This window comes from Myxine glutinosa, chromosome 6, assembly GCF_964187855.1.
Source record: "Myxine glutinosa chromosome 6, kmMyxGlut1.1, whole genome shotgun sequence".
NCBI lineage: Eukaryota > Metazoa > Chordata > Myxini > Myxiniformes > Myxinidae > Myxine > Myxine glutinosa.
The window spans coordinates 15796344-15820588 of record NC_136266.1 but is presented as its reverse complement, the minus strand read 5'-3'; the positions used below and the strand labels follow the sequence as shown (position 1 = coordinate 15820588).

The window sequence follows — 24245 nt, the reverse complement described above, 5'->3', positions numbered from 1 at the left end:
GCGAATGGTTCGATGGATGTGCGGAGTATCGTTGAGAGAGAGGAAGACAAATGATGAATTGTGAAAGATGATGGGAATAGAGCCTGTGATTGATGTTGTGAAGAGGAACAGGTTGAGATGGTTTGGTCATGTATTGAGGAAGGATGAAAGTGACTGGTTGAGAAGAGTGATGGAAGTTAATGTAGAAGGAAGTAGAGGACGGGGAAGACCGAGAAAGACTTGGCTAAAGATGGTGGAAGAAGAAATGCGGGCAAGAAATCTGAAATGCCAGTGTCTGAAAAATGAGGTTAAGAGGATTTCGAAATTGAAGAAACCTGAAATTGCATCAGTGAAAGTCGGAGCAACAAGGAATCTGGATGATCAAGAAAACCCTATCTGAGTAGCAGAGGGGGAATATCACAACAAACGAGCTTCAGGTGGAGGCTGTCAGAGGTTCAGTGAGGATTCTAAAATGAGCCCTTAGATCAAAGCTACAAAGCCCCCTGTGCTGTCTTTCCCTCGTGGTCCCCCTGTACTGTCTTTCCCTCGTGGTCCCCCTGTGCTGTCTTTCCCTCGTGGTCCCCCTGTGCTGTCTTTCCCTCGTGGTCCCCCTGTGCTGTCTTTCCCTCGCGGTCCCCCTGTACTGTCTTTCCCTCGCAGTCCCCCTGTGCTGTCTTTCCCTCGCGGTCCCCCTGTGCTGTCTTTCCCTCGCCGTCCCCCTGTGCTGTCTTTCCCTCGTGGTCCCCCTGTGCTGTGTTTCCCTCGTGGTCCCCCTGTGCTGTCTTTCCCTCGCGGTCCCCCTGTGCTGTCTTTCCCTCGTGGTCCCCCTGTGCTGTCTTTCCCTCGCGGTCCCCCTGTGCTGTCTTTCCCTCGCGGTCCTCCTGTGCTGTCTTTCCCTCGTGGTCCCCCTGTGCTGTCTTTCCCTCGCGGTCCCCCTGTGCTGTATTTTCCTCACGGTCCCCCTGTGCTGTCTTTCCCTCGTGGTCCCCCTGTGGTGTCTTTCCCTCGTGGTCCCCCTGTACTGTCTTTCCCTCGCGGTCCCCCTGTGCTGTCTTTCCCTCCCGGTCCCCCTGTGCTGTCTTTCCCTCGTGGTCCCCCTGTGCTGTCTTTCCCTCGCGGTTGTCAGCTCTTTCACGAGCCTCGATTCAGTATACAAAACAAAAAAAATAAAAAAAATGTTAGCTCTTTCACGAGCTTCGATCTTGTATACAAAAAAAAATAAAAAAATACTCACAATTGCCATGCCCTCCCTATAAGTTTTCCCGTCAGTGTAAAACTACCAAAACAACAGTTAAAAGGATTTTGAGCCAATAGACGTCACAGACTTTTTCCACCTTTGTTTACACATCGTAACCCACAACTTTCAAGTGAAAAAAAAATTCTACAAATTTCAGAGAATTTGTTAAAAATACAAAACCAGAATATCTTGGTTGGATAAGTGTCCACCACCCTGAGTTAATACTTGATGGAAGCACATTTGACAGCAATTACAGCTGTGAGTCTATTGGTGTAGGTCTTCACCAACTTTGCACACCTTGATTGGGCAATACTTACACATCTTACTATAATTCACCAAATGTCTGTCTGTCCGTCCGTTCCCAGGTACCGCAAAACGGCTGAACCGATCGCAACAAAATTTTGGGTGGGTAATCCTGGGACCCCCAGGAGTAAAATAGGCTATATTGTTTTTCCATTTTTTCCAATTTTCCAATATTCCAGTTTTTCCAAACACAATGGAATAATATTTACCGATATGAACAGTGATGTGGCTTTCATTGAAATTCTAAAAACACTGTTTAGATTTTGATGATTTGCGTGTGATATGATTTAACCGATGTTTATATAAATCGTTTAAAAAAATAAAAAAAACCCTTCAACTTCTGATATTTTGCCTTTTCATTTCGGCCTCCCAATTGAAGCGCCACCCATAGGGTGGGTACCATTGCTAGTTCTTCTAAAACTGCTCAATCTCAGTCAACTTGTGTGGTGAGCGTTGATCAACAGCAATCTTCAAGTCAGGCCACAGATTTTCGATTGGATTTAGGTCGGGGCTCTGACTGGGCCACTCAAGGTCATTTATCTTTTTGTTCCTTAGCCACTCCAGTGTAGCTTTAGCTGTGTGCTTCGGGTCATTGTCATGATGAAAGGTAAACTTCCATCCCAATTTCAGCTTTCTTGCAGAAGGCAGCAGGTTTTCCTCTATAATTTCTGTATTTTGCTCCATCCATTTTCCCTTGTATCCTGACAAGTGTCCCAGTTTCTGCTGATGAGAAACATCCTTATACCATGATGCTGCCACCACCTTGCTTCACAGTCAGGATGGTGTTCTTTGGGTGATGTGCTGTGTTATGTTTTGCATCAAACGTAACGTTTTGCATCAAACGTAACGTTTTGCATCAAACATAGCGTTTTGCATCAAACGTAACGTTTTGCATTTAGGCCAAAAAGTTCCATCTTGGTTTTGTAAGACCACAAAACTTTTTGCCACATGGCTTCAGAATCTCCAGAATGTTTTTTTGCATACCTCAAATGGCACTCAAGGTGGGATTTTTAAATAATGGCTATCTTATTGCCACCCGACCGTACAGGCTAGACTTGTGGAGTGCTTGCGATATTGTTGTCACATGCACACAGTGACCATTCTTTGCCATAAAGGCCTGTAACTCTTTCAAAGTTGCCATTGGCCTCCTGGTGGCCTCTCTGATCAGTCTCCTCCTTGCTTGTTCATCCAGGTTGGAGGGACGCCCTGATATAGGCAGGGTTTTGGTAGTACCATAGGCCTTCCACTTCTTAATGATTGTCTTGACTGTGCTCCAAGGGATATACAAGGCCTTTGAAATATTTTCATACCCATTTCCTGATCTGTGCCTTTCCACAACTATATTACAGGAATCTTTTGAAAGCTCATTGGTGCTCATGGTTGAGTCTTTGCTGTAAAATGCACTACCCAGCAGAGGAAACCTACAGGAACAGCTTATTTTATTCTGAAATAATCAGAATCACTACAATTTAACACAGGTGGATGCCAATTACCTTGGTGTGTGATTTTGAAGGTAATTGGTTACACCTGAGCTAATTTAAAATTGCTATTATAAGGAGGTGGACACTTATCCAACCAAGATATTCCAGTTTTGTACTTTTAATTAATTTTCTGAAATTTGTAGAATTGGTTTTTCAATTGGAAGTTGTGGGTTACGATGTGTAAATAAAGGTGGAAAATGTCTGATTTAATGCATTTTAATTCCAGGCTATAAGGCAACAAAAGGAAACGATTTTGAAAGGGGGTGCAGACTTTCTATAGGCACTGTATATACAGACTTGGCATTTACTATGGAATATTTTTTTTGTGGGGGTGAACTTACTTTTCAAGATGTCTTAGAACCAAAAGTTCATTGGAATTATGTTGAAATTATTCTAGATTTTGTTAATGTGACCTTTAAAAGAAACAAAAACCACATTTGACATTTCGAAACAAATAAATTGATCCTTGAAAGTGAAGTAAACTGATATCGAACTCAATTCATGGACAGTACTGTGTTAAACTTCTGTACGTTTTCCAGAAGTATCTCTTTATTTTGCATATTAGCCAAAAATTTTTTTAACAAAAACAAAAGTTAAATTACGACTGGGATTACGGACAGTAAAATTACAGTTCAGTACTTCGTGTAACCCACACAAACATTCAGGAGAGCACGTACACGTTGAGGCATGCTGTTCACGAGATTTGCCAAGGTTTGGACAGGAATCGCTTGCCATGCAGTGCAGTGGCAGTGACAATAGCCTGCTGCAATTCATGCACAGAGGTCGGCTGCTGGTCCAAGTGGTCGATTTGACGCGTTAATTCTGCCCACAAGTTCTCTATCGGATTCATATCCGGGGACATGGCAGGCCACTCCATATGCTCTACACCACGGTCAGCAAGAAAGTGTTGGATCATGTGAGCACGATGAGGCCGTGCATTGTCATCTTGGAAGACAAAGTTTCCTTGAAAGGCTGCACGAGCAAATGGAAGCAATGTTTCTTCCAGAATGGCCCTGTACTTGAACTGGTTCAGGTTTCCATTCAGAACAACCAGGTCAGTTTTGCCCCCTGCATGAAAAGCAGCCCAAACGGTCACCCACCACCTCCAGCCTGGACTCTTGGCACTATACAATCTTTGTTGTAGGCTTCATGCACTTGTCTGCGCACTCGGACACGGCCATCTTGACGATAGACCAGAAATCTAGACTCGTCACTGAAGATCACGTGATTCCAGTGTCCTGGCTGCCATTGACGGTGCTCTCTGGCCCACTGCAATCGGCGCTGGCGGTGTTGTCTGGTCAGGCATGGCTTTCTCAGGGGACGCCTGGCACGATAGCCTGCTTGAACCAGTCGTTGGTTGACTAGCCTTCTGGATACAGGCACATTTGTCAGTTGCTGCCACTCAGCCCTAAGCCGATTAGCTGACTTGGTTCGGCCATTGCGGACTAACCGGTGCAGCTGGCGATCATCCCTCCTTGTGATTCTGCGGGGACGTCCTGGCCTCGGTATTGGAGTAGGGACACCCCTCTGAGCATTTCGTTTCAGGATCTTTGACACCCGAACTTGAGTGATGCCATACTGCCGAGCAATAGCACGCTGTTTCATGCCGTAATTTCGTAAAGCCACCACTCCATGACAAACAGCATTGTCGAGTTGACGGACCATCTCCAGAGGAAGCGGCAATAACTTCTGGAGACGTGCAGCAGTTGTTTTCCACTAATACAGAACGCAACAACCCTTGTATACCCGACTGTGAAACAAATCATCAAATGCACCTGTCCGTACATTTTGCCATGCCACCTGTGATATAATCCTGTTGTTGACTTCTTGCTGCGACAGACAATCAGTGACATGGTTCTTTTAACAAATAAATCACCAAAGTGTAAAAGAAACTCACCAAATTGATATACTGAGTTAAGAAAGTAAACCCAAGTCAAGGAAAAAAAATATTCCATATTAAATGCCAAGTCTGTACATCAGGAAGAGGATAATTGGTTTTGGGTCTCATGGTCATGAGAGTTGCAATTACACGATGTTTCCACACATCTCATGGGATTGCGAGTTGGACAGGACACCATGACGGGTCATGCCATGTATAAGCTGTTTCGATAGCCGTTTTTGTGAAGTCAGTGATAGCATGATAAGGGAGGAGAAAGCATTAAATATTCAGCTGTTTCGATGTGGTAATGCTCGTTTGCTTCTTTGAGTGAGAGGAGGGTGAGGAGGGGAGGACAGAGTCGAGGTTGGAGGGGGCAGAAAAGGGTGAGGAAAGCAAAGATGGCACAGGGTTGGGAGGGGGAGGTTGAGGACTTGGGGTTCCGCAGGTCCCTGATGGTTTCAGAATAATGCATTAGGGTGAGTGTTGATCAATGCCCTATATGTTCATCAGTGTTATGGAATAGTTGGAGAGATGGTGAGGAAAAGATGGTCATATTGCAAATTGGTACATCATACCATATATTCGAAGTTTCTTTGACTGACAAGCACAAAATCAAATTAGAGCAAAGACTCTTAGAAAAACAGAGAGCTGCCCTTTCGTTTATAAGATAAACATCTGTTGATAAAATAGGTTAATGAGCAGTTTTAAACATTTATAAGCTCAAAAGAGAAGAATATTTACCGTGCTTCCTCCTTTAGAAAATCTGTGTAGCCTGCTTTGTTGAAGGGATTCACATTTGGGTCAATCTGTAGAGCCTCAACCAGACGCCTGAGTCACACACACCACGGTACGATCTGTTTTAGTACCGCCTTGGAATCATGTTTCACCATCATAAACTATTATTGTTACCCACCTGTCTGACAAGGTTAGAGATGAAAGGGAACATTAAAATGAGCTCCGACTGATCATCTGTCCATGTACTTTTGTGTGCACGATATTTCAGTAACCGTTCAAGATTTAGCTTTCACATTGCAGATATCTCTTCCTCATACCACCCAAAAGGCGGGGGACCTAAAGTATCAGCTCTTTGTTTTAAAATTATCATTACTGATGATAATAGTTAACTGGAATGAGGTTTATGACAGCCATTAACCACAAGGGCACCAAAACTCTATCATTATTTCATCAGTAAAACGTTTTTCATGAGAGTTCATTGTGAGATGGATGTTAATCCAGAAAACACAAACAAACATTTGAAAGACTCACCTGTTCCTTTCTAAGATCGCACATTCCTCTGTGCATTCCAATCTGGTAAAAAAAAAAAAATTAAATACAAAGCTGCAAATGGACATATTGCAAGTTTGCCCAAAATAGGGAAAAATAAAAGAACGAGCAAACAAAGATGCCATGAAAAACAACAAAAGTAGTAGCAGATAAGTTTTAAAAATTGTTTATTTGCTGCAGCACAGCTTGTACTACAAGGTCCTTTTGGTAAATTATGTGTTGACTAGCATCGAACCCGTCCTTATGGCAGGTTCATTCCCCTGGAGCCACAGATGGGTTAACTCCCCCCTGAACAATGGATAGGTTAACTTCCCCGGAACAACAGATGGGTTAACTCCCATGGAGCCACGAATGGGTTAACTCCCACGGAGCCATAGACATGTTATCTCCCACGGAGCCACAGACGTGTTATCTCCCACGGAGCCACAGACAGGTTAACTCCGCCAGAACCATGGATGGGTTAACTACCCTGGATCTACAGATGGGTGAACTCCCCTGGAACTACGGATGGATGAACTCCCCGACTCAAGAGCAATAAGATGTCACCAAATCTTTGTTCTCCTGTAGACTGCCATTTTAGAGGAGATGCTAAATGAACAAATTAACGTACAAAGATTATCACTAATGTATTGTTGTTTAATTTGTGGTGACAACTTCTAAAACTGTTTCAAACTATTTTGTGCTTGACGAATCAAGTCTTGCCTCCAGCCCTTCTCCTCCATATTAGCGGACAACCAACATATCGGATGTAGAATGACATCACAATGGAACTATCAATTGGTAGTAAATGGAGCAAAGTTGTCTTTAAAAATCCTATCAAATGAGAATAAGTTTGACTGTCACAACAACCAAACAACATCAAGGCTTAAACAGCTTCAATAAACTAAAAATAATAATAAAAAAATACAAGAAAAGATTCAACATTAAGCTCAAAATAAATAACGAACGAAAGCAAATGTCGATTTCACCAAACCATCTTTCACCCTAATACCTGGATTGCTGGATTTCCTTCCCAGTTACTAACTTGCGGAGCTCAATAGACTCTCCAGGCTGTTCAGACATCTTGCTCACGAGTGCAATTGTAGCAACTCTGCAAAAAAAAAAAAAAAACATTAAAATGTACAGAATGACATTCCGCCTTACTTGCATAAGTAAACTAAAACGCCACTTGGCAAAGCGCATACCTACGCCAGGCTGAACAGTTTACGTTTTGTATCCCACCGATAGGCCGGATCTACATCTGGACCTGAACCAAAATCTAATTGGCTTGTTCTTGTTGCCTAACCAGCTCATCCACCTAGTTTTGTCATAACCGTCCACAAGTTCTTAAAATATCATCGTATGTATCGTTTTTGACCCTATCACTCAATAGAGAAGAATTACTTTTAAAATTCTAGTATCCGGATCCGGATCCGGATCTTCACTGAAATATAATCATTTTGTCCTTGTCACCTACCCAACATGTCCACCAAATTTCGTTTGAATCCGTCCACAACTTTGTGAGATATCCTGTTCACAGACAAATAAACAGACAGGGGTGAAAACATAACGTCCACCCACCTTAAGTGGCTGAGGTAATAAAATAAAATAAACCTAAATCATTGTTGGGGTGGCAGGATGGCCTAGATGTACGCACACTCTTCTCCAAACCGCCTTTTTAGCCGCGTCGCAGACGCTGCTCATAGAGTGCCCTCTGCTGTTGTTGTTGTTCTTCTTCTTCTTGTTCTTCTTCTTCTTGTTGTTGTTCTTGCAGAGAAGACAAAACCTCAAAGCTCCACCCATTCTGGGAACCATAGCTCCACCCATTTTGGGAGAGGCTTCATATAAACAAATATCCACCATTTTATTAACTCGCGTAGCTTTGAGGCCTGTTTTGTAGGCCCGTGGTGTCTTCCTCTCTCACACAGTTTTATTTCAAATCAAATTCGATATATCATTTCATTTTTCACAGTCGCTAACATAGTTTTAGACTCGGTTGAAAAAAAACGGGAAGAAAATCCGATGAAAGTTGCCCTTTGTAGAACGAAATGAATTCTCAAAGGCCTGTAACTTCAAGTCCATTGAGATATTTTTTTTTTAAATCGTGGCATGGTCAGTCATACACCGCCCGAAATAACAGACGGGAAAATGCCGAGATATATTAAAAATTCGTCCATTTGATGACAATCGTCACGATGAAATATTTAATTTATACGTCGTCACAATAATGTGGAGAGAGGAGCATAGCTTCGTTCACGTGTCGCCACATACGGGAAAATGCCGAGATTTTTTTTTTTTTATCGCGGCATGGTCAGTCATACACCGCCTGAAATAACAGACGGGAAAATGCCGAGATATATTAAAAATTCGTCCATTTGATGACAATCGTCACGATGACATATTTAATTTATACGTCGTCACAATAATGTGGAGAGAGGAGCATAGCTTCGTTCACGTGTCGCCACACACGGGAAATTGCCGAGATATATATTTTTTTAAATCGCGGCATGGTCAGTCATACACCGCCTGAAATAACAGACGGGAAAATGCCGAGATATATTAAAAATTCGTCGCCACACACGGGAAATTGCCGAGATATATTTTCACTTTGCACAAAAATAACATCAAGTAATCGAATCAATAGGAATGTCCTGTGCCTATAACATCGACGTTATAGGCACAGCTGCATCTAGGCATTGTGTAACATCGACGCGGCTTTTGTTTTAATTAAAACTTTTTGTACTTGTTTATGTTGGAGGCTCCAGGCACGGAACTGTATAGCCCTCATAGAGGCCAGGCCTTAAATAAAAGAGAAGAAAACTATTTGGTGTTTGTTAGCGAGAAAGAGAGGTTGAAGCTAGCTAGCCCAGAAGCTATGGTTTGAGTGAGACACAAAGTAAGACCAGCAATCCTGACACGGAAAGTGTAAGATGGTTCCAGGCACCACTTTAACAATCCCAAGTTGAATCCCAACCCAGCTATAAACTATCATCCCAGTGTTTCACAGGCAGGATGATTCATCAATGTGTGTGCCGTCCCTCAGATTGACGTTAAACAGGCCGACCAACTGCCGGCATTAGTTGGTGGACGTTAAAGATCCCACGGTGTTCTTCACCAAGAGTAGACGAGCTTTCACAGGCACCTTGAACAAATTCCTGCCCTAACTACTGCTGGGAAGGCAATGGCAAAGCACCAAGCATAACCCTTGCCAAGAAACTGCTCCGGTAGCACAGACGCTCTGTAACAGAATATGGTACGTCAGAATCAAAATATCCATGTTGCAGCTACTACCTTTGGTAAGATGTTCCCGAGAGCTGCCAACAAGGGAGCTTTTCCTTCCTGTTAGCACAGGGACACACCACGGTCACCTGCACAGAACAGATGCACCAGTGAATTGAAGCCCGCAGGAAACAAATGTACAACCAATTATGCAGCAACTGCTTATTGCAACAATAGGAAAGCAATATCCACACAAATAACCAAACGGCTGTTGTGTTATTGTTGTTATTGGTACACAAAACAAAAAATGAAATGAAATGCTGATGAAACAAAACATTGACACTTCTTTATGTGGTGATCCTCGGTTCAAACCCATATATTATACTAGCAGAGGTACCCGGCTTTGCACGGGAGTGGGAGGAGGAGGGGAGGGGGAAGAGGAGGGGAGGGGAACGGGGGGGAGGGGGGAGGGGGAAGCGGGGGGGGGAGGGGGGAGGGGGAAGCGGGGGGGGAGGGGGGAGGGGGAAGCGGGGGAGGAGGAGGGGAGGGGGAAGAGGAGGGGAGGGGAATGGGGGGGAGGGGGAAGGGGGGGGAGGGGGGGAGGGGAAGGGGGGAGGGAAGGGTGCGGGGGTGCCCAGGGGAAGAAGGGCCCCTCCCCTCCCCCTCCCCGCCCCTTTCCCCTCCACCCCTCCCCTCCCCCTTCCCCCTCCCCCCCTCCCCTCCCCCTTCCCCCTCCCCCTCCCCCTTCCCCCTTCCCCCTCCCCCTCCCATCCCCCTTCCCCCTCGTTCCCCTCCCCTTCTCTTCCCCCTCCCCTCCTCCTCCCCCTTCACACCAGGGGGGTTGACTCAGCCTGTCATCCCACCGAGGTCGGAAGTCGGAACTCATTGTCGTCAAATAAATGTAGCCTGTATGTTTCACTCTTTGTCACATGCCGTTGGTCCCATGTCAATCGGATGAAGTTGAAAAATTAACGTTACGAAGGTTCTCTGGGACGTACTCATTCGAATAATGAAGTTGAAAAATTAACGTTCCGAAATACGCTAATTACGCTAACAGAAGCGCTGGAGGGAGCACTGCGCTCCCTCCCTTAGATTCCCTCCCTCTTCTGCTAGCGCTAATTACGCGTAACACACTAATTTTAAAAACCCGAAGTTTTTTTAATTTTAAGGTGTGCTGTAGTCAGAAGCGCTAGAAGCGCTGCGCTCCCTCCCTTCGAATCCCTCTCTCTTCTGCTAGTAATACGCTAATTTTAAAACCCGAAATTTTTTAAATGTTTATGTCTCCGTGACATTCCTGGGACCATCCCGAGTCGAACAGTACTTTCCGCTCGCAAATCCGTCCACGGGTTCTCGAGATCTTAGAGATTGTAGACCCGAAGTTTTTTTAATTTTAAGGTGTGCTGTAGTCAGAAGCGCTAGAAGCGCTGCGCTCCCTCCCTTCGAATCCCTCTCTCTTCTGCTAGTGCTAATAATACGCTAATTTTAAAACCCGAAATTTTTTAAATGTTTATGTCTCCGTGACATTCCTGGGACCATCCCGAGTCGAACAGTACTTTCCGCTCGCAAATCCGTCCACGGGTTCTCGAGATCTTAGAGATCATAGATAGAGGCCAACTCTACTTTATATATATAGATGCATTTGTCTACTTTTTTCCCTTTAAAAGAGCAGGGCTCATGCAAGAGCAAGTATTGTCTACGAATGTCCTTGCAAATTCATGTAAAAGTGCATTTATGTCGACCAATGTCTTTGTCCTGCTTGTGATTTGTATGTAAACTCCTCTACAAGGTTTAGATGAAAGTAAAACTAGAACAGCATGCTTCGACGTCACGACGTCGACTGATATGCCTGCGCCCACATTATTACATCATTATAATACTTGTATCAAGTTTGTTTAAATCCATTCGGCTGTGCCCAAGTTAGCACATTTTTACCTGACATGACCTCTGACCTTTGACCTATTGACCCAAAAATTTAATCAGTTCATGTTTACATAATTATACATATCTGTACCAAGTTTTAATTTAAATCCTTTCAGCTGTTCACATGTTCTCACATTTTTACCTGACATAAACCCCGACCTTTGGCCTTTGACACCGGGACCCCCAAAATTGAATCAGTTATTCTTTACATCATTATACATACATGTACCAAGTTTGAATTAGATCCCTTTAGACATTCTCAAGTTATAGACCTATTACAGACTTTGACCTTTAACCTTTGATCTATTGACCCCAAAATCTAATCAGTTAATCTTTACATCATTGTACATACCTGTATCAAGTTTGAATGTGATCATTTCAGCCGTTCTCAAGTTATAGACCGATTATGGACTTTGACCTTTGCCCCCAAAATCGAATCAGTTGATCTTTGCATCATCATACATACCTGTACCAAGTTTGAATTTGATCACTTCAGCCATTCTCGTGTTATAGACATATTAGACTTTGACCTTTGACCTATTGACCCCAAAATATAATCCGTTCATCTTTACATCATACATATGAATGAATGAATGAATGATCGTTTTAAGGCCATTTTCCCTGCTAGAGCGGGGGTTAGCCTTGCGGGCCCCATGACAATCATGGTTCCCTATTTGAGGCAATGTTTTTATGGCCGGATGCCCTTCCTGACGCCAACCCTTAGTCGCCTCTTACGATGCGCAGGGATATGGTGTACCTATTCTAAGCCGGGATACACACCGGGATCATTTGATTTGTAGCGGCGGCGGTTGATTGCCGCTGCATTTCCCGCTTTGCCGTGATCAACCTTGGCCTCGTGATCGTCTCTTTGCTCCTGTCTGCCCTCTGCTTGGTCCCGACTCTGCTCCTGGCTTCACCTACCTGGCTCCTTCGTCTCCTTCGTTTCCTTGGGCCTGCTCCCGTGCGTTGGGACCATTGTTTCACCTCCTCAACCTTGGCCTCGTGCTCGCCTCTCCGCTCCTGCCTGGCATGGCGCTGCGGTACTCCGCCGCAAGGCTCCTTCTGCTCAATACCCGCTCCACCCCATCATGCATCTCTGCCATCAAATCAAATGGACTCCTCCGACGACCCAGGTACATTCACCGTGGCTCCGGTCGTAAGTTTGTATATGTACAATCAGGTCACTCCATCCCCGTCCTCTGGTCGGCTCAGCGCACTCCCACTCATCGTCCCAGCGCACCTAGTCACGGCAACGCACAAAATCGCATCTCCTGCCTGGGAACCCTGGCTAAATCACCTGAATTCATCCCCGCTGTTCAAAACAACATCAAGCTCACCCTGTTCAACACCCGGTCCCTCAACAACAAATGCCTCATCCTCAACGACTACATCCTGGATAACAAACTGGACTTTCTCTGTCTCACCGAAACCTGGCAACAACCACTGGACTACTACACGCTCAACCTCACCACACCCAATGGATATTCCTACGTCAATAAACCACGCTCGGAGGGCCGAGGTGGTGGAATTGCCGTTATCCACCGTCAAGACATCAGGACCAGCCTCATCCCCATCGCCTCATCCTCATCCTTTGAATACCTGGCTTTTAAACTCTCTGGTCGCACGCAGTCAGTCATGGCTGTCGTCTACCGCCCTCCCAAACCACACCCATTATTCCTGTCTGACTTCTCCTACTTTCTGACCCAGCTATGTTCCCTCTCCCCCTCAATCCTCCTCCTTGGTGATTTCAATATCCACATGGACTCCACTGACTCCACAATAACCACTGACTTCACTGATTTACTCACCTGCTTTAACCTCACTCAACATGTCAACTTTCCTACGCATATCCGTGGTCACATTTTGGACCTTGTCTGCTCCACTGGATTAATTTTGCACCATCTCAGCCAATGGTGTATCTTCTCTTCTAGACTTGGTTATGACCAACTTCCCTGCTAATGTCTGCTGCTCTTCTTCTGCTCCAATCGGTTCTTCTGATCATGTGCTTGTCAAAGTGGACATCTCTCTGGCCATTCTCAGAGAGCCTCCTCAGCGTCGACGAGTCTGGCATTTCACTCAGGCCGACTGGGACGGTCTTCAAGCAGCCATCAATCGTCTGGATTGGTCTCCCATCTCCACTGCCTCTGACATAAATTCTTCCTGGGAATTCTTCCAAAGCAAACTGATCTCTCTCATGCACAGATTTATCCCATCTCGCCTTCAGTTGTCTTACCCTTCCTCCCGTCCATGGTACACTGAATCTTGTGGTGAGGCAGTTGCCCTGAAACAACTTGCCTTTGCCTCTTGGAAGGCTAATCCAACTGAAGGCAATCTCAGTTCCTTCCACCAAGCTCGGAACAAGTGTGTGTCTACCCTCAGGAGTGCCAGGAAGCACTATCTCTCCTCACTCAAGAATGAACTCTCAAACCTGTCTCCTTCCTCCAAATCCTGGTGGCGTCTGGTCAAATCCGTTTCTGGTGTTTGTTCCCCCTCCATCCCCTCCCTTACCTCAAATGGCCACACAGTTGACATCGCACGTGACAAAGCCGAATGCCTCAACTCTGTGTTTGCCTCAAAATCCTTAGTCCCAAACCCATCTCTCTCTGTTCCCACCTTTCCCAGTCGAACCAAACTGCTCCTGGACTCTGTGACCTTCTCTCCTGACAAGGTGGAGGAGTTTTTGTCAAACCTCGACTCTGATTCTGCAACTGGACCAGATGGCATCAGCCCACGGGTCCTAAAATCCTGCTCTGCTGCTCTATCTCACCCTCTCTCTGTTCTTTTCACCCTATCTTTTGCTCAAGGTCATCTGCCAGCATCCTGGAAATCAGCAAACATTACCGCTTTACACAAAAAAGGTGCAAAAACAGATCCTTGCAACTACAGACCAATCAGCCTGCTCCCAATTATCAGCAAAGTCATGGAATCCATCATTGCTTCGGATATGAAATCTTTCCTCTTCTCCAATGGCTTGATCTCTGATCATCAATTTGGTTTCAGACCAGGTCACTCTACTCTGGACATGCTGCTTCTGCTGTCTCAACAATGGATGGAGGTCCTCAATGCCAAACAGGAAATCAGAGCTGTCTCCCTTGACATATCACGTGCCTTCGATACGGTCTGGCACCCAGCTCTGCTCACCAAACTCTCCTCCTATGGTATCCATGGAAATCTCCATGCATGGCTTGCGGACTTCCTCTCTGGTCGTAGTCAACGTGTGGCCCTGAATGGATTTCTCTCATCTCCCCTTCCCGTTCAGGCTGGAGTTCCCCAAGGCAGTGTGCTGGGCCCTGTGCTTTTTCTAGTCTTTATCAATGATCTCTCCGACTCTCTGGAAAATCCTCTGTATCTCTTTGCTGATGACTCCACTCTCTGCCGCTCCATTCCTCTTCCCTCAGATCGGCAGTCTGCAGCCTCCTCACTCTCTGAAGACCTGGACAAAATCACAGACTGGTCAAACATGTGGAACATGTCTTTCAATCCTGACAAATCTCACACTCTTACTATGTCTCTCCGAAAAGATCGACTGGACAACCCTCCCATCTACTTTCTCAACAATCCTCTCCAAGAAGTTCTGTCGCTCAAGCTTTTGGGTCTCACCATCTGCCATGATCTTTCTTGGGAAAACCACATTTCCAAGCTGGCCTCCAAAGCCAGTCGCCGACTGGGCATCCTCCGTCGTGCGAAGTCCTTCCTAGGCACACCTGAGCTCCTCACCACATACAAGGCTTTCATCCGCAGCTCAATGGAATACTGTTCTCCCCTATGGGCTGGTGCTCCTGCCTCACACCTGGCTCGGCTTCACGCTGTTGAATCCAAAGCTTTCAGAATCATTGGAATCTCCCGCGATGAAGCTATCTCTGAGGGCCTTTCACTCACTCACCACAGGCAGGTAGGTGGTCTTTCTGTCTTCTACCGACTCCTCTCTGGCCTTGCTCCCCCAGCTCTCTTTGTGCTCTGTCCCCCAAATATTCCTACAGGTCGCACAAGATCTGCCAGCCACCCTCTGATGGTTAAACTGCCGAAATCTCGGCTCTCTGCTCACCTTCACTCTTTCATACCTCTTTTCTCCCGCCTCTGGAACAAACTCCCACACTCACTTCAATCACACTCCTCCCTCCAGGTCTTCAAAACAGCTGTTCACCACCATCTCTTATCTTCCCCCATCCAAAACCTTGATCTTTTCTACCCCCACTAATTCACCCCAGATCCACCTTGTTTGAAATTCCAACTTCTTTCCTGGAAGTCTTGGCAGTGTCCATATGTTTTATACCTCTCCCACCCCCCCCCCCCCCCTTCCCATGCCTTCCCCCCAAAGCCCTCTCCCTCCCACAGTTCTCTCGATGTCTCCATGTCTCCATGTCTCTCGGTCCCTGCTCTCAAATGTTGTGTTTGTGTCCTTCCCCCTCTCTCCCCATCTTGTCTACCGCTCCCGATGTTATTTGTTTTGTGTGTCTGTTTGTCTTTTCTGTGTGATTAATGTTCGCTCTTTCACGAGCCTCGATCTTGTATACAAAAAAAAAAAAAAAAAAAAAAAAAAAATCTCTCTGGCTCCGACCTCACCCTCTCTGACCACTTAGCCATCACTATGACCATCAACATCCCCACCCCAACACCAAGACATTATCGCACTATCAACTTCCGTAAGCTAAATGCTCTTTCACCTACCTCATTCTCATCCACCCTCTCTGAAAAAATGTCCACTTCTCCCTTTATTGACCTCCACACCCCTTCCGACCTCACTGACTACTACAACCACACTCTCTCCTCCTGCCTTGACCAGCTTGCGCCTGTAAAAACCAAAACAGTTTCTTTCACCCATTCTGCTCCCTGGTTTACCCCTGAACTCCACCTGATGAAAACTCGTGCTCGCCAACTTGAAAGACTCCGCAACAAAACAGGTCTCACAGTTCACTCCCAAGCCTACAAGGACCACCTACAACACTACAAAGATGCCCTCTCCCACGCCCGCTCCGCCTACTACTCTCAAATTATCCACTCTGGCTCCGGAAACCCAAAAGCACTCTTCTCGACAATAAACAAACTCCTCCGCCCCCTGGACACCACCACCCAGTCATTCACAGTAGACAACTGCATCTCCTTCCTTTCTTTCTTCCAACGCAAAATTGACAACATCTACAACAGCTTGACCACCGCCGCACCCGCTCCCCCTCCAACCACCTGCCCCCCCTTATCCTGCCTTCCCCTGTCTCAATTCTCCCCGGTCTCCCCTACTGACCTCTCTGAACTCCTCATAGGAATGAAAACTGCCACCTGCACTCTTGACCCCATCCCCTCCAGCTTTGTCAAGGCCTCCCTCCCTGCTCTCTCTCCACTTATCATTGCAACAATAAACTCCTCCCTGTCTACAGGCATCGTCCCACCATCCCTCAAAATTGCTGCTGTTACCCCCATTCTAAAAAAACCTGGTCTAAACCCTGACACCCTAAACAACTTCAGACCCATCTCCAACCTACCCTTTCTGTCGAAAGTTTTGGAACGCGCTGTAGCCACTCAACTCAAACATCACCTCTCTGCCAATAACCTGTATGAAACATTCCAATCCGGATTCCGCTCCAACCACAGTACTGAAACTGCTCTCCTCAAAATCACCAACGACCTTCTCCTCTCCTCTGACGCTGGCAACCTCAACATTCTCATCCTCCTCGACCTCAGCGCCGCCTTTGACACCATCGATCACACCATCCTCCTCACCCGATTTGAATCCACCTTTAACGTTACTGGCACTGCCCTCTCTTGGATTAAATCATACCTCTCTGACAGACGCCAGTTCATCTCCATCAATAACTGCAAATCCCCCACTGCTCCCCTCCCCCAAGGTGTCCCCCAAGGTTCAGTTCTTGGCCCCCTCCTCTTCATCCTTTACCTGTCCCCCCTCGGTCACTTAATCCGTCGTCATGGTCTCCAATTCCACTGCTTCGCCGATGACATCCAGCTTTTCATCTCCACCAAGTCCGTCTCCACCGACACCCACTCTATCCTGACAAACTGCATCTCTGAAATAAAATCCTGGCTTCAAATCAACTTCCTCAAACTTAACTGTGATAAATCTGAAATAATCATCATTGGCCCAAAAACGCTCACAAAATCCACCCATAACTTTGCCCTCAACATCGACGGTATCCCAGTATCCACCTCCCCTCTCATCCGGAATCTTGGCGTCATCTTTGACCAAACCCTCTCCTTCGACAAATACACTAAACAGATCACAAAGACAGCCTTCTTTCACCTGAAAAACATCGCCCGTCTCCGCTCATCCCTCTCCTCCACGGCTGCAGAAACCCTCATCCACGCCTTCATCACCTCCCGTCTGGACTACTGCAATAGCCTCCTCTATGGTTCACCCTCAACAATCACCAATAAACTCCAATACATTCAGAACTCCGCTGCCCGTCTACTCACCCATTCCCGGACCCGTGACCACATCACCCCCGTCCTTTACAAGCTTCACTGGCTCCCCATCTCCCAGAGAATCCAGTACAAAATCCTCCTCTTGACCTACAAAGCCCTCCATAACCTGGCCCCATCCTACCTGGCTGACCTCCTCTCCAGACACACTCCCACCCGCAATCTCCGCTCTGCTGGTACCAACCTCCTGACCCCCCCCCCCCCCCATCCGGACCAAATTCAGATCCTGGGGGTACAGGGCCTTCTCCATCGCTGCTCCCACCCTCTGGAACTCACTACCTCACACCATCAGAGACTCCTCCTCACTCACCACATTCAAAACATCACTCAAGACCTACCTGTTCAGCACTGCATTCGACATTCAACCCACAGCATTTAACCCCTGACTATCACTTCTCCTTCTCCCTCCTTTTGCTTTAAATATTTCCCTATTGATTCTTGTCTTTTTGCAATTGTTGCTTTCATGTTTTGTTATGCATTATGTTTTGCACTCTGTCAAAGCGCCTTTGGGCTTCTGGAAAAGCGCTTTAGAAAATAAATGAATTATTATTATTATTATATTCATCCCAGCAAGCTGGTACTCAATTTGCCGACCTCGGAAGGATGACAGGCTGAGTCAACCCCCCTGGTGTTAATTCAGCGATCGACCGGGATTCAAACCCAGGATCCTCGGATCCCAAGCCAGCACCCTAACCGCTAAGCCAACACCAGGCTGTACCATACATAACTGTGCCAAATTTGGTCAGAATCCCATCACTGGTTCACAAGTTATCGCAGTAACAGGAATTTTACCTAACATAACCTCTGACCTTTGGCCTTTGACCTTGACCCCAAAATCGAATCAGTTCATTTTTACCTCAATAAACATACTTGCAACAAGTTTGACTAAGATCCCTTCAGCCGTTCTTAAGTTATCAACAACAACATGCATTTTAAAGGCCATTTTCCCTGCTAGAGCGGGGGTTAGCCTTGCGGTCCCCATGGCAATCTTCTCCATTTTGCCCTATTTTCTGCATCTCTCCTTGTTAACCCCCTTGCCCGCATTTCTTCTTCCACCATCGTTAGCCAAGTCTTTCTCGGTCTTCCCCGTCTCCTACTTCCTTCTACATTCATTTCCATCACTCTTCTCAACCAGTCACTTTCATCCTTCCTCAACACATGACCAAACCATCTCAACCTGTTCCTCTTCACAGCATCAATCACAGGCTCTATTCCCATCATCTTTCGCAATTCATCATTTGTCTTCCTCTCTCTCAACGTTACTCCGCACATCTGTCGAACCATTCGCATTTCCACCCTTTCCAACCTTCATTGCTGCTCTACGTTCATTACCCATGTCTCGCTCCCATAAATCATAACACTTCTCACACATGCAGCATACACCTTTCCCTTCAGCTTCAACGACACTCCCCTCATCATCAGCACGCCACTCAATTCCCGAAACTTCTTCCATGCACATCTCACTCGAGCAACCGTTGCCGAGTCTGATCCACCTTCTCCATTCAGCATGTCTCCGAGGTAGCAAAATGTTTTCACACCTTCCAGCTTCACGCCGTCTCCAAGATCCAACTCAACATTTCCTCCATCTGCAGCTCCCTCTGTGCACACCTTACATTTGAATGTAGCTGCCACACTGGTTAATGACCCTCTCAGACCACTACATTTTTGATGAACCCACTCAGCGCACATTGTACACTGAATGGAGTTCACTCCGACACCTTTCCTACACACAGCACAGGGCCACTTCCCAGTTCTTTCCACCTCACCACATGCTTTACCACTTGCCATCACCTTCGTCTTTCCGATATTCACCTTCAGACCTTTTGTCTCCATACATTCCTTCCACGTGTTCATCTTTTCCTTCAGTCCATCCATACTTTCCGCAATCAACACCAGATCATCTGCATACAACAACTCCCACGGTAAACCCTCCTTTACGTTCTGAGCCAGCACCTCCATCACAGCTACAAATAGTAGTGGACTTAGTACCGACCCCTGATGCACTCCCACCTTCACCTCAAACTCACCACTGTTCCCGTCCTTCGTCCTTACAGCTGTGCGCGCTCTTTTATACATTGCCATCACTACTCTGATCAACCATTCCTCCACTCCTAACTTCCTCAATGCCCATGTCAATACTTTGCGTGGAATCCGATCGAATGCTTTCTCCAGATCAACAAACCCAAGAAACAACTTCTTCCTCTTCTCCATGTACTTCTCCTGCAACTGCCTCACAATGAAAAGCGCGTCTGTCGTTCCTCTTCCTGGCATGAATCCAAACTGCATTTCGTCGATCTTCACTTTCTTCCTTATCCTCCTCTCCAACACCCTTTCCAATACCTTCATTCCATGCTCCAATAACTTTATCGCTCGGTACGAGCCACACTCCAGAGGGTCACCTTTCCCCTTGTATAGAGGGACGAGGGTACTCAGTTCCCAATCCACTGGAATGCGGCCTTCTTTCACCACCAGATTACAGATCTCTGTCATTCTCTTCACACCCCAACTTCCTGCTGCCTTCAACATATCTCCCACAACTCCCGTCGGCCCTCCCGCCTTTCTACCCTTCATTGCTTTTATCGCTTCCTCAACTTCCTTCTCAGTTATCTTCTCTAAAAAAAAAAAAACCACCTTTAGAGGCCATTTTTCCCCGCAAAGCGGGGGTTGGCCTTTTTCGGGAACCGTGGTTGTTGTTGTTTTTCGGTTCCCTTTTTGAAGCAATGTTTTACGGCCGGATGCCGTAGTTATCTTCTCTGCCGGTCCTAAAACTGGGTTACTCTCTATGTTGCCATCCCATTCATTCTCTGTATTCAACAGCATTTCCATATATCTTTTCCATCTTCCTTTAATTCCATCTGGGTCGACAACGATTTGTCCCACTTCATCCTTCAAGCAACTCACCCCCATCACAACTCACCCCGTTCTTAAGTTATCGCGGTAACGAAAACCTTTCACGGATGGACAGCTGGACAGACAACCTGAAAACATAATGCCTCCGGCAACGTAAAAAAAAAACTCTCCCATAGGTATCAAAGAGGCACACTCTTCTTCCTCTTGAAAAGCGACACCTTTCTTGAAAGTGTCACAACCCTTCCTTCTTGAAATAAGTTGATCATCACCAGGGCCAGTGTTCTTATTCAATACAGCAACCTGATGTCACTTCAATTCTTCTTCCTCACTCAAATATGCCAGGATGCATACTTCACACCTTCATGAACACATAAATATGGAACCCGCTACATTTAGTTAGCCAAATGTGGACCCCTCATCACAGTAAATTATGTTAGAGTAGGTCTCTGTTTTACCTTCTCTTCACGTCTTTCCCACTCCCACTGCTTCCCTTACTTGTTCTCACCTCTGTCTTGCATGAAATCCGAGGACAAGGTCCACCAGCATGGCAGGGAGCTCCACATGGGTGACCACAGGCGTCCCGAGGCAAAGGGCAGGGTTGCCGGCACTTTGGCGTCTCCCCGGTAACGTGACAAGGCCCCCGATGGCATTGCCGCTGACACGTGTGGAGACCACATGGCAAGGGTTTGCAGCATGGAAGGCCACAGGAGATGTCCATCAAATGGCAGGGGATGTTCTGACGGAGCTTAATAATACAACGGGTCAACCTCTCATGTAGTAACAGCACAGGCAGAAAAGGTCATCAAACTGAACAGGTAATGAAAACATGAATATCAGAACAACAATCACAACAATACAACTCGAGAGTTCATAGAACACCTTACCCCATGCATTGTTCAGGTATACAATTGAATTGAAATAACATAATGATTTTAAAGGTCGTATAATAAAATAAACCAGCACTTTAGTACCATTTGTTTTTGCTTATTTATTTATTTATTATACATGGGTAAAGGCTCGTAATAGAGCTGACACAAACACACACACACATATTGCTGGTCTTATACAACACCTTATTTAACATGCCCAAGTACTGCTAAATTGGAGGTTTTTGGGAGTGATTAGGTGATTTGTGTTCTACTGTGTTCAAATATATAATTTAATTAAAAAATACGTACAAATTATAAAGGCGGTATTAAAAAAAAAAGAATTCCGAAAGTTTACCGCCATTGATGCAGCGTCTTATACACCACATTATTTTACATGCTGCATTAGTTATTCGTGCCTGTTGTTTGTGTCCTTTATGACGTCCTTAAAAACAGCAAGTTTTCTCTTTGGAACCATTTTCAATTTCGTTTGACTGCCGGACAGGTGGACAGAGTAAAAAATATTATCTCATTCCTCTCTGCGCATGTGAGTTCCGGACAAATTCAGAGCTAAAATACTGTTAATCGACTGGTTTGTTTTCTGATTCATGTTCAAAACATAACATTCAATTAAAATGTAGTTGTTCCTTGATCATAAACTGATGTGGGCCAGCAAAAAGACCAAAATAAAACTTGAGGCCTTGTGATCATTTCACAATTTCAGGGACTCTTGCTTTTTGTTTCACAGCCCAGTTGTTACTCGTTAAACTGGATTTGGGTAGACTGGTAACAAGTTAGACATACCCACATGAATCAGCAAACCCAAAATGAACCATAACTCCTGTAGCACCGTAATGTGTGCAAGAACTTCACTACCAATCCCTTCCTGTGATAGAAGGGCTTACCTCATGCTGTCCCATGCACCATTTCTGCGTGAGGTATGTACAGGGTGGACACACGTCACTGTGGCACGTGTGGTATACTGTGGACACAATGCGTTATGTCAGTAACAAAATGCCAAAGAAATAGCACACCTGCAAAGAAAATAAAAAGGGTATTTCACAGCCAGTTCATCGACCCACGAAGGAAAAACATGGCTGCCTCCACAAAAATTACTGGGAATTGAATGAAGTTGGATGTGCTGCTACTGTATATAATAAATACTTTTCACATGGCTCTGCTGTTCCCTTTCTGGGGAGGGGGGAGTGGACTGGTCTATAAAAAGCAGAGCCTTTTTTATTTAATTAATGAATTAAATTGCTCCTGGCTGCTCCGAGAACTGTTTAGCGTACCGCAGACAGGTTAATGTATGATAGGCATTTCCTGTTGGTCAGGATCCATGCAGCAATAGTCTAATATATATATATATATTGTTATGAATTTGAGAATGGTGTTTTTTTTGTGTTGTAAAATATCACCCTCCTTCCTCCAGTTGTTGTGTATAAAGGTCAAAGGGCGTCCCTTAGTTAGGTCATATACAATCACGTAGCCAATCATAGATTTCCTCCTTGTTGGTAGTTATTTCCTTATTCTGTGTATTAGGTTCAGGCTATGTCGTCCATTAACTAATACTGCATTGCACCGAAGTGGAATAGGTAGTATCCCCTTTCAATTTCCCCAGAACCTCCATTGGATTCCCCTTTTGTCAGCTGCATTACCAAATTCCTCTGCGCGGTTTGCTGCATTCCGCTGTTTCTTTGGGCTTGTGGTTTTCGCCGCAGCTGCTTGGCGGTTTTCACCGCGACTCCATTAGCCACGAGGTCATCTCGGAGCAGAAGGTGGTAGAGGAGTCGGCCCAGCGCCGGGGACAAGGTGTGGGCCTTGCTAACGCCTCCCCTAAGGGCGGGGTCGGTGAGCCCTCGCGACCAATCAGGGCCGAGGCGAGCTCACCGATGGGCGTGTCCTAGCGGCCGGCGGCTTGATCGCCGGGGGGCGATATAAAAAACGCGTGCGCATATGCGTCAGGGAAGAGAGTTGGTTGTTGGTGGCTGAAAGAAGAGATACGGAAAGCCTTTTGACAAGTTGAGTTGCGTCAGAGAAACGGAAGGAAGTTGATTGAGTTGCCGTGACAAAGCGAGTTGGCGTACAAAAGAGAGTGGGAGAAGTGAAGAGAAGTGAGGCGGAGAGTGAAGTGAAGAGAGACAGCAGAGCCTTTTGAGAGTTGAGTTGAGGAGGAGCACAAAGGGTGTCGAACGAGAGTGGCGTTGGAGACACCAAGGTTTTTCCGCCAAGAACGCGAGTCGACTCCTGGAGCCGGACCTCGACGCCTACAGTGGCCAGGGCCTTCCCATTCCTCCTTCCAGCCAATCCACTCTGCAATTCCCCATGTGAGTCTGTCTTTGTTTGTTCTGTCCCTGGGTTAATTAAGACTGTAATAGATAAGCTAGAATTTTCACTGTGTCCGCTTCTTCTTCTGTTTTTATTTTATTATCTTTTCCTACTCCTTGGTTGCTTTCAATTGTGTAAATAGTAAATAAATCATATTTGTATTTCTTACCCTTTGCCCTTTCTTTCCTCTACATCCGTCGTTGCTGTCTTTTTCCCCTCATTGAAAACCTGTGGCACGATTTGGCCAACGTTCAGGAATCGGGTCTAGTCATTGTTAATAGTTCGTGCCGCGGTTGCTTTAAAACCGCTCGGCAATTAACATCTGTCCGCGGTACAAACGGGGCTGTGCCACCGGCCTTTCCAGAGGTCGCTGTACAGCCACAGGGACCCACGTCGGTCAGTCATAAGCTAGGGGATTAATCCCCGCTTGTAAGTGGGGAAGGCCGACGTTGGATTCCGTAACAACATATATATATATACAGTCACGTGAA

The 24245-nt window shown here is 46.0% G+C and overlaps 1 protein-coding gene across 2 annotated transcripts in view; it reads right to left on the bottom strand.

Annotated features, from left to right (window-relative positions):
- Positions 1-24245, bottom strand: part of LOC137429612 (transcriptional repressor NF-X1) — a 79951-nt gene that overhangs the window by 11115 nt on the left and 44591 nt on the right. For both annotated transcript variants that reach the window (XM_068119671.2, XM_068119672.2), the window contains exons 15-20: positions 22332-22408; positions 21066-21305; positions 9434-9510; positions 7155-7253; positions 6146-6187; positions 5621-5707 (exon numbers count right to left, since the gene is read on the bottom strand). In XM_068119671.2, coding sequence (XP_067975772.2) covers positions 5621-5707; positions 6146-6187; positions 7155-7253; positions 9434-9510; positions 21066-21305; positions 22332-22408 — 622 coding nt within the window. The remainder of the gene's footprint in view (positions 1-5620; positions 5708-6145; positions 6188-7154; positions 7254-9433; positions 9511-21065; positions 21306-22331; positions 22409-24245) is intronic.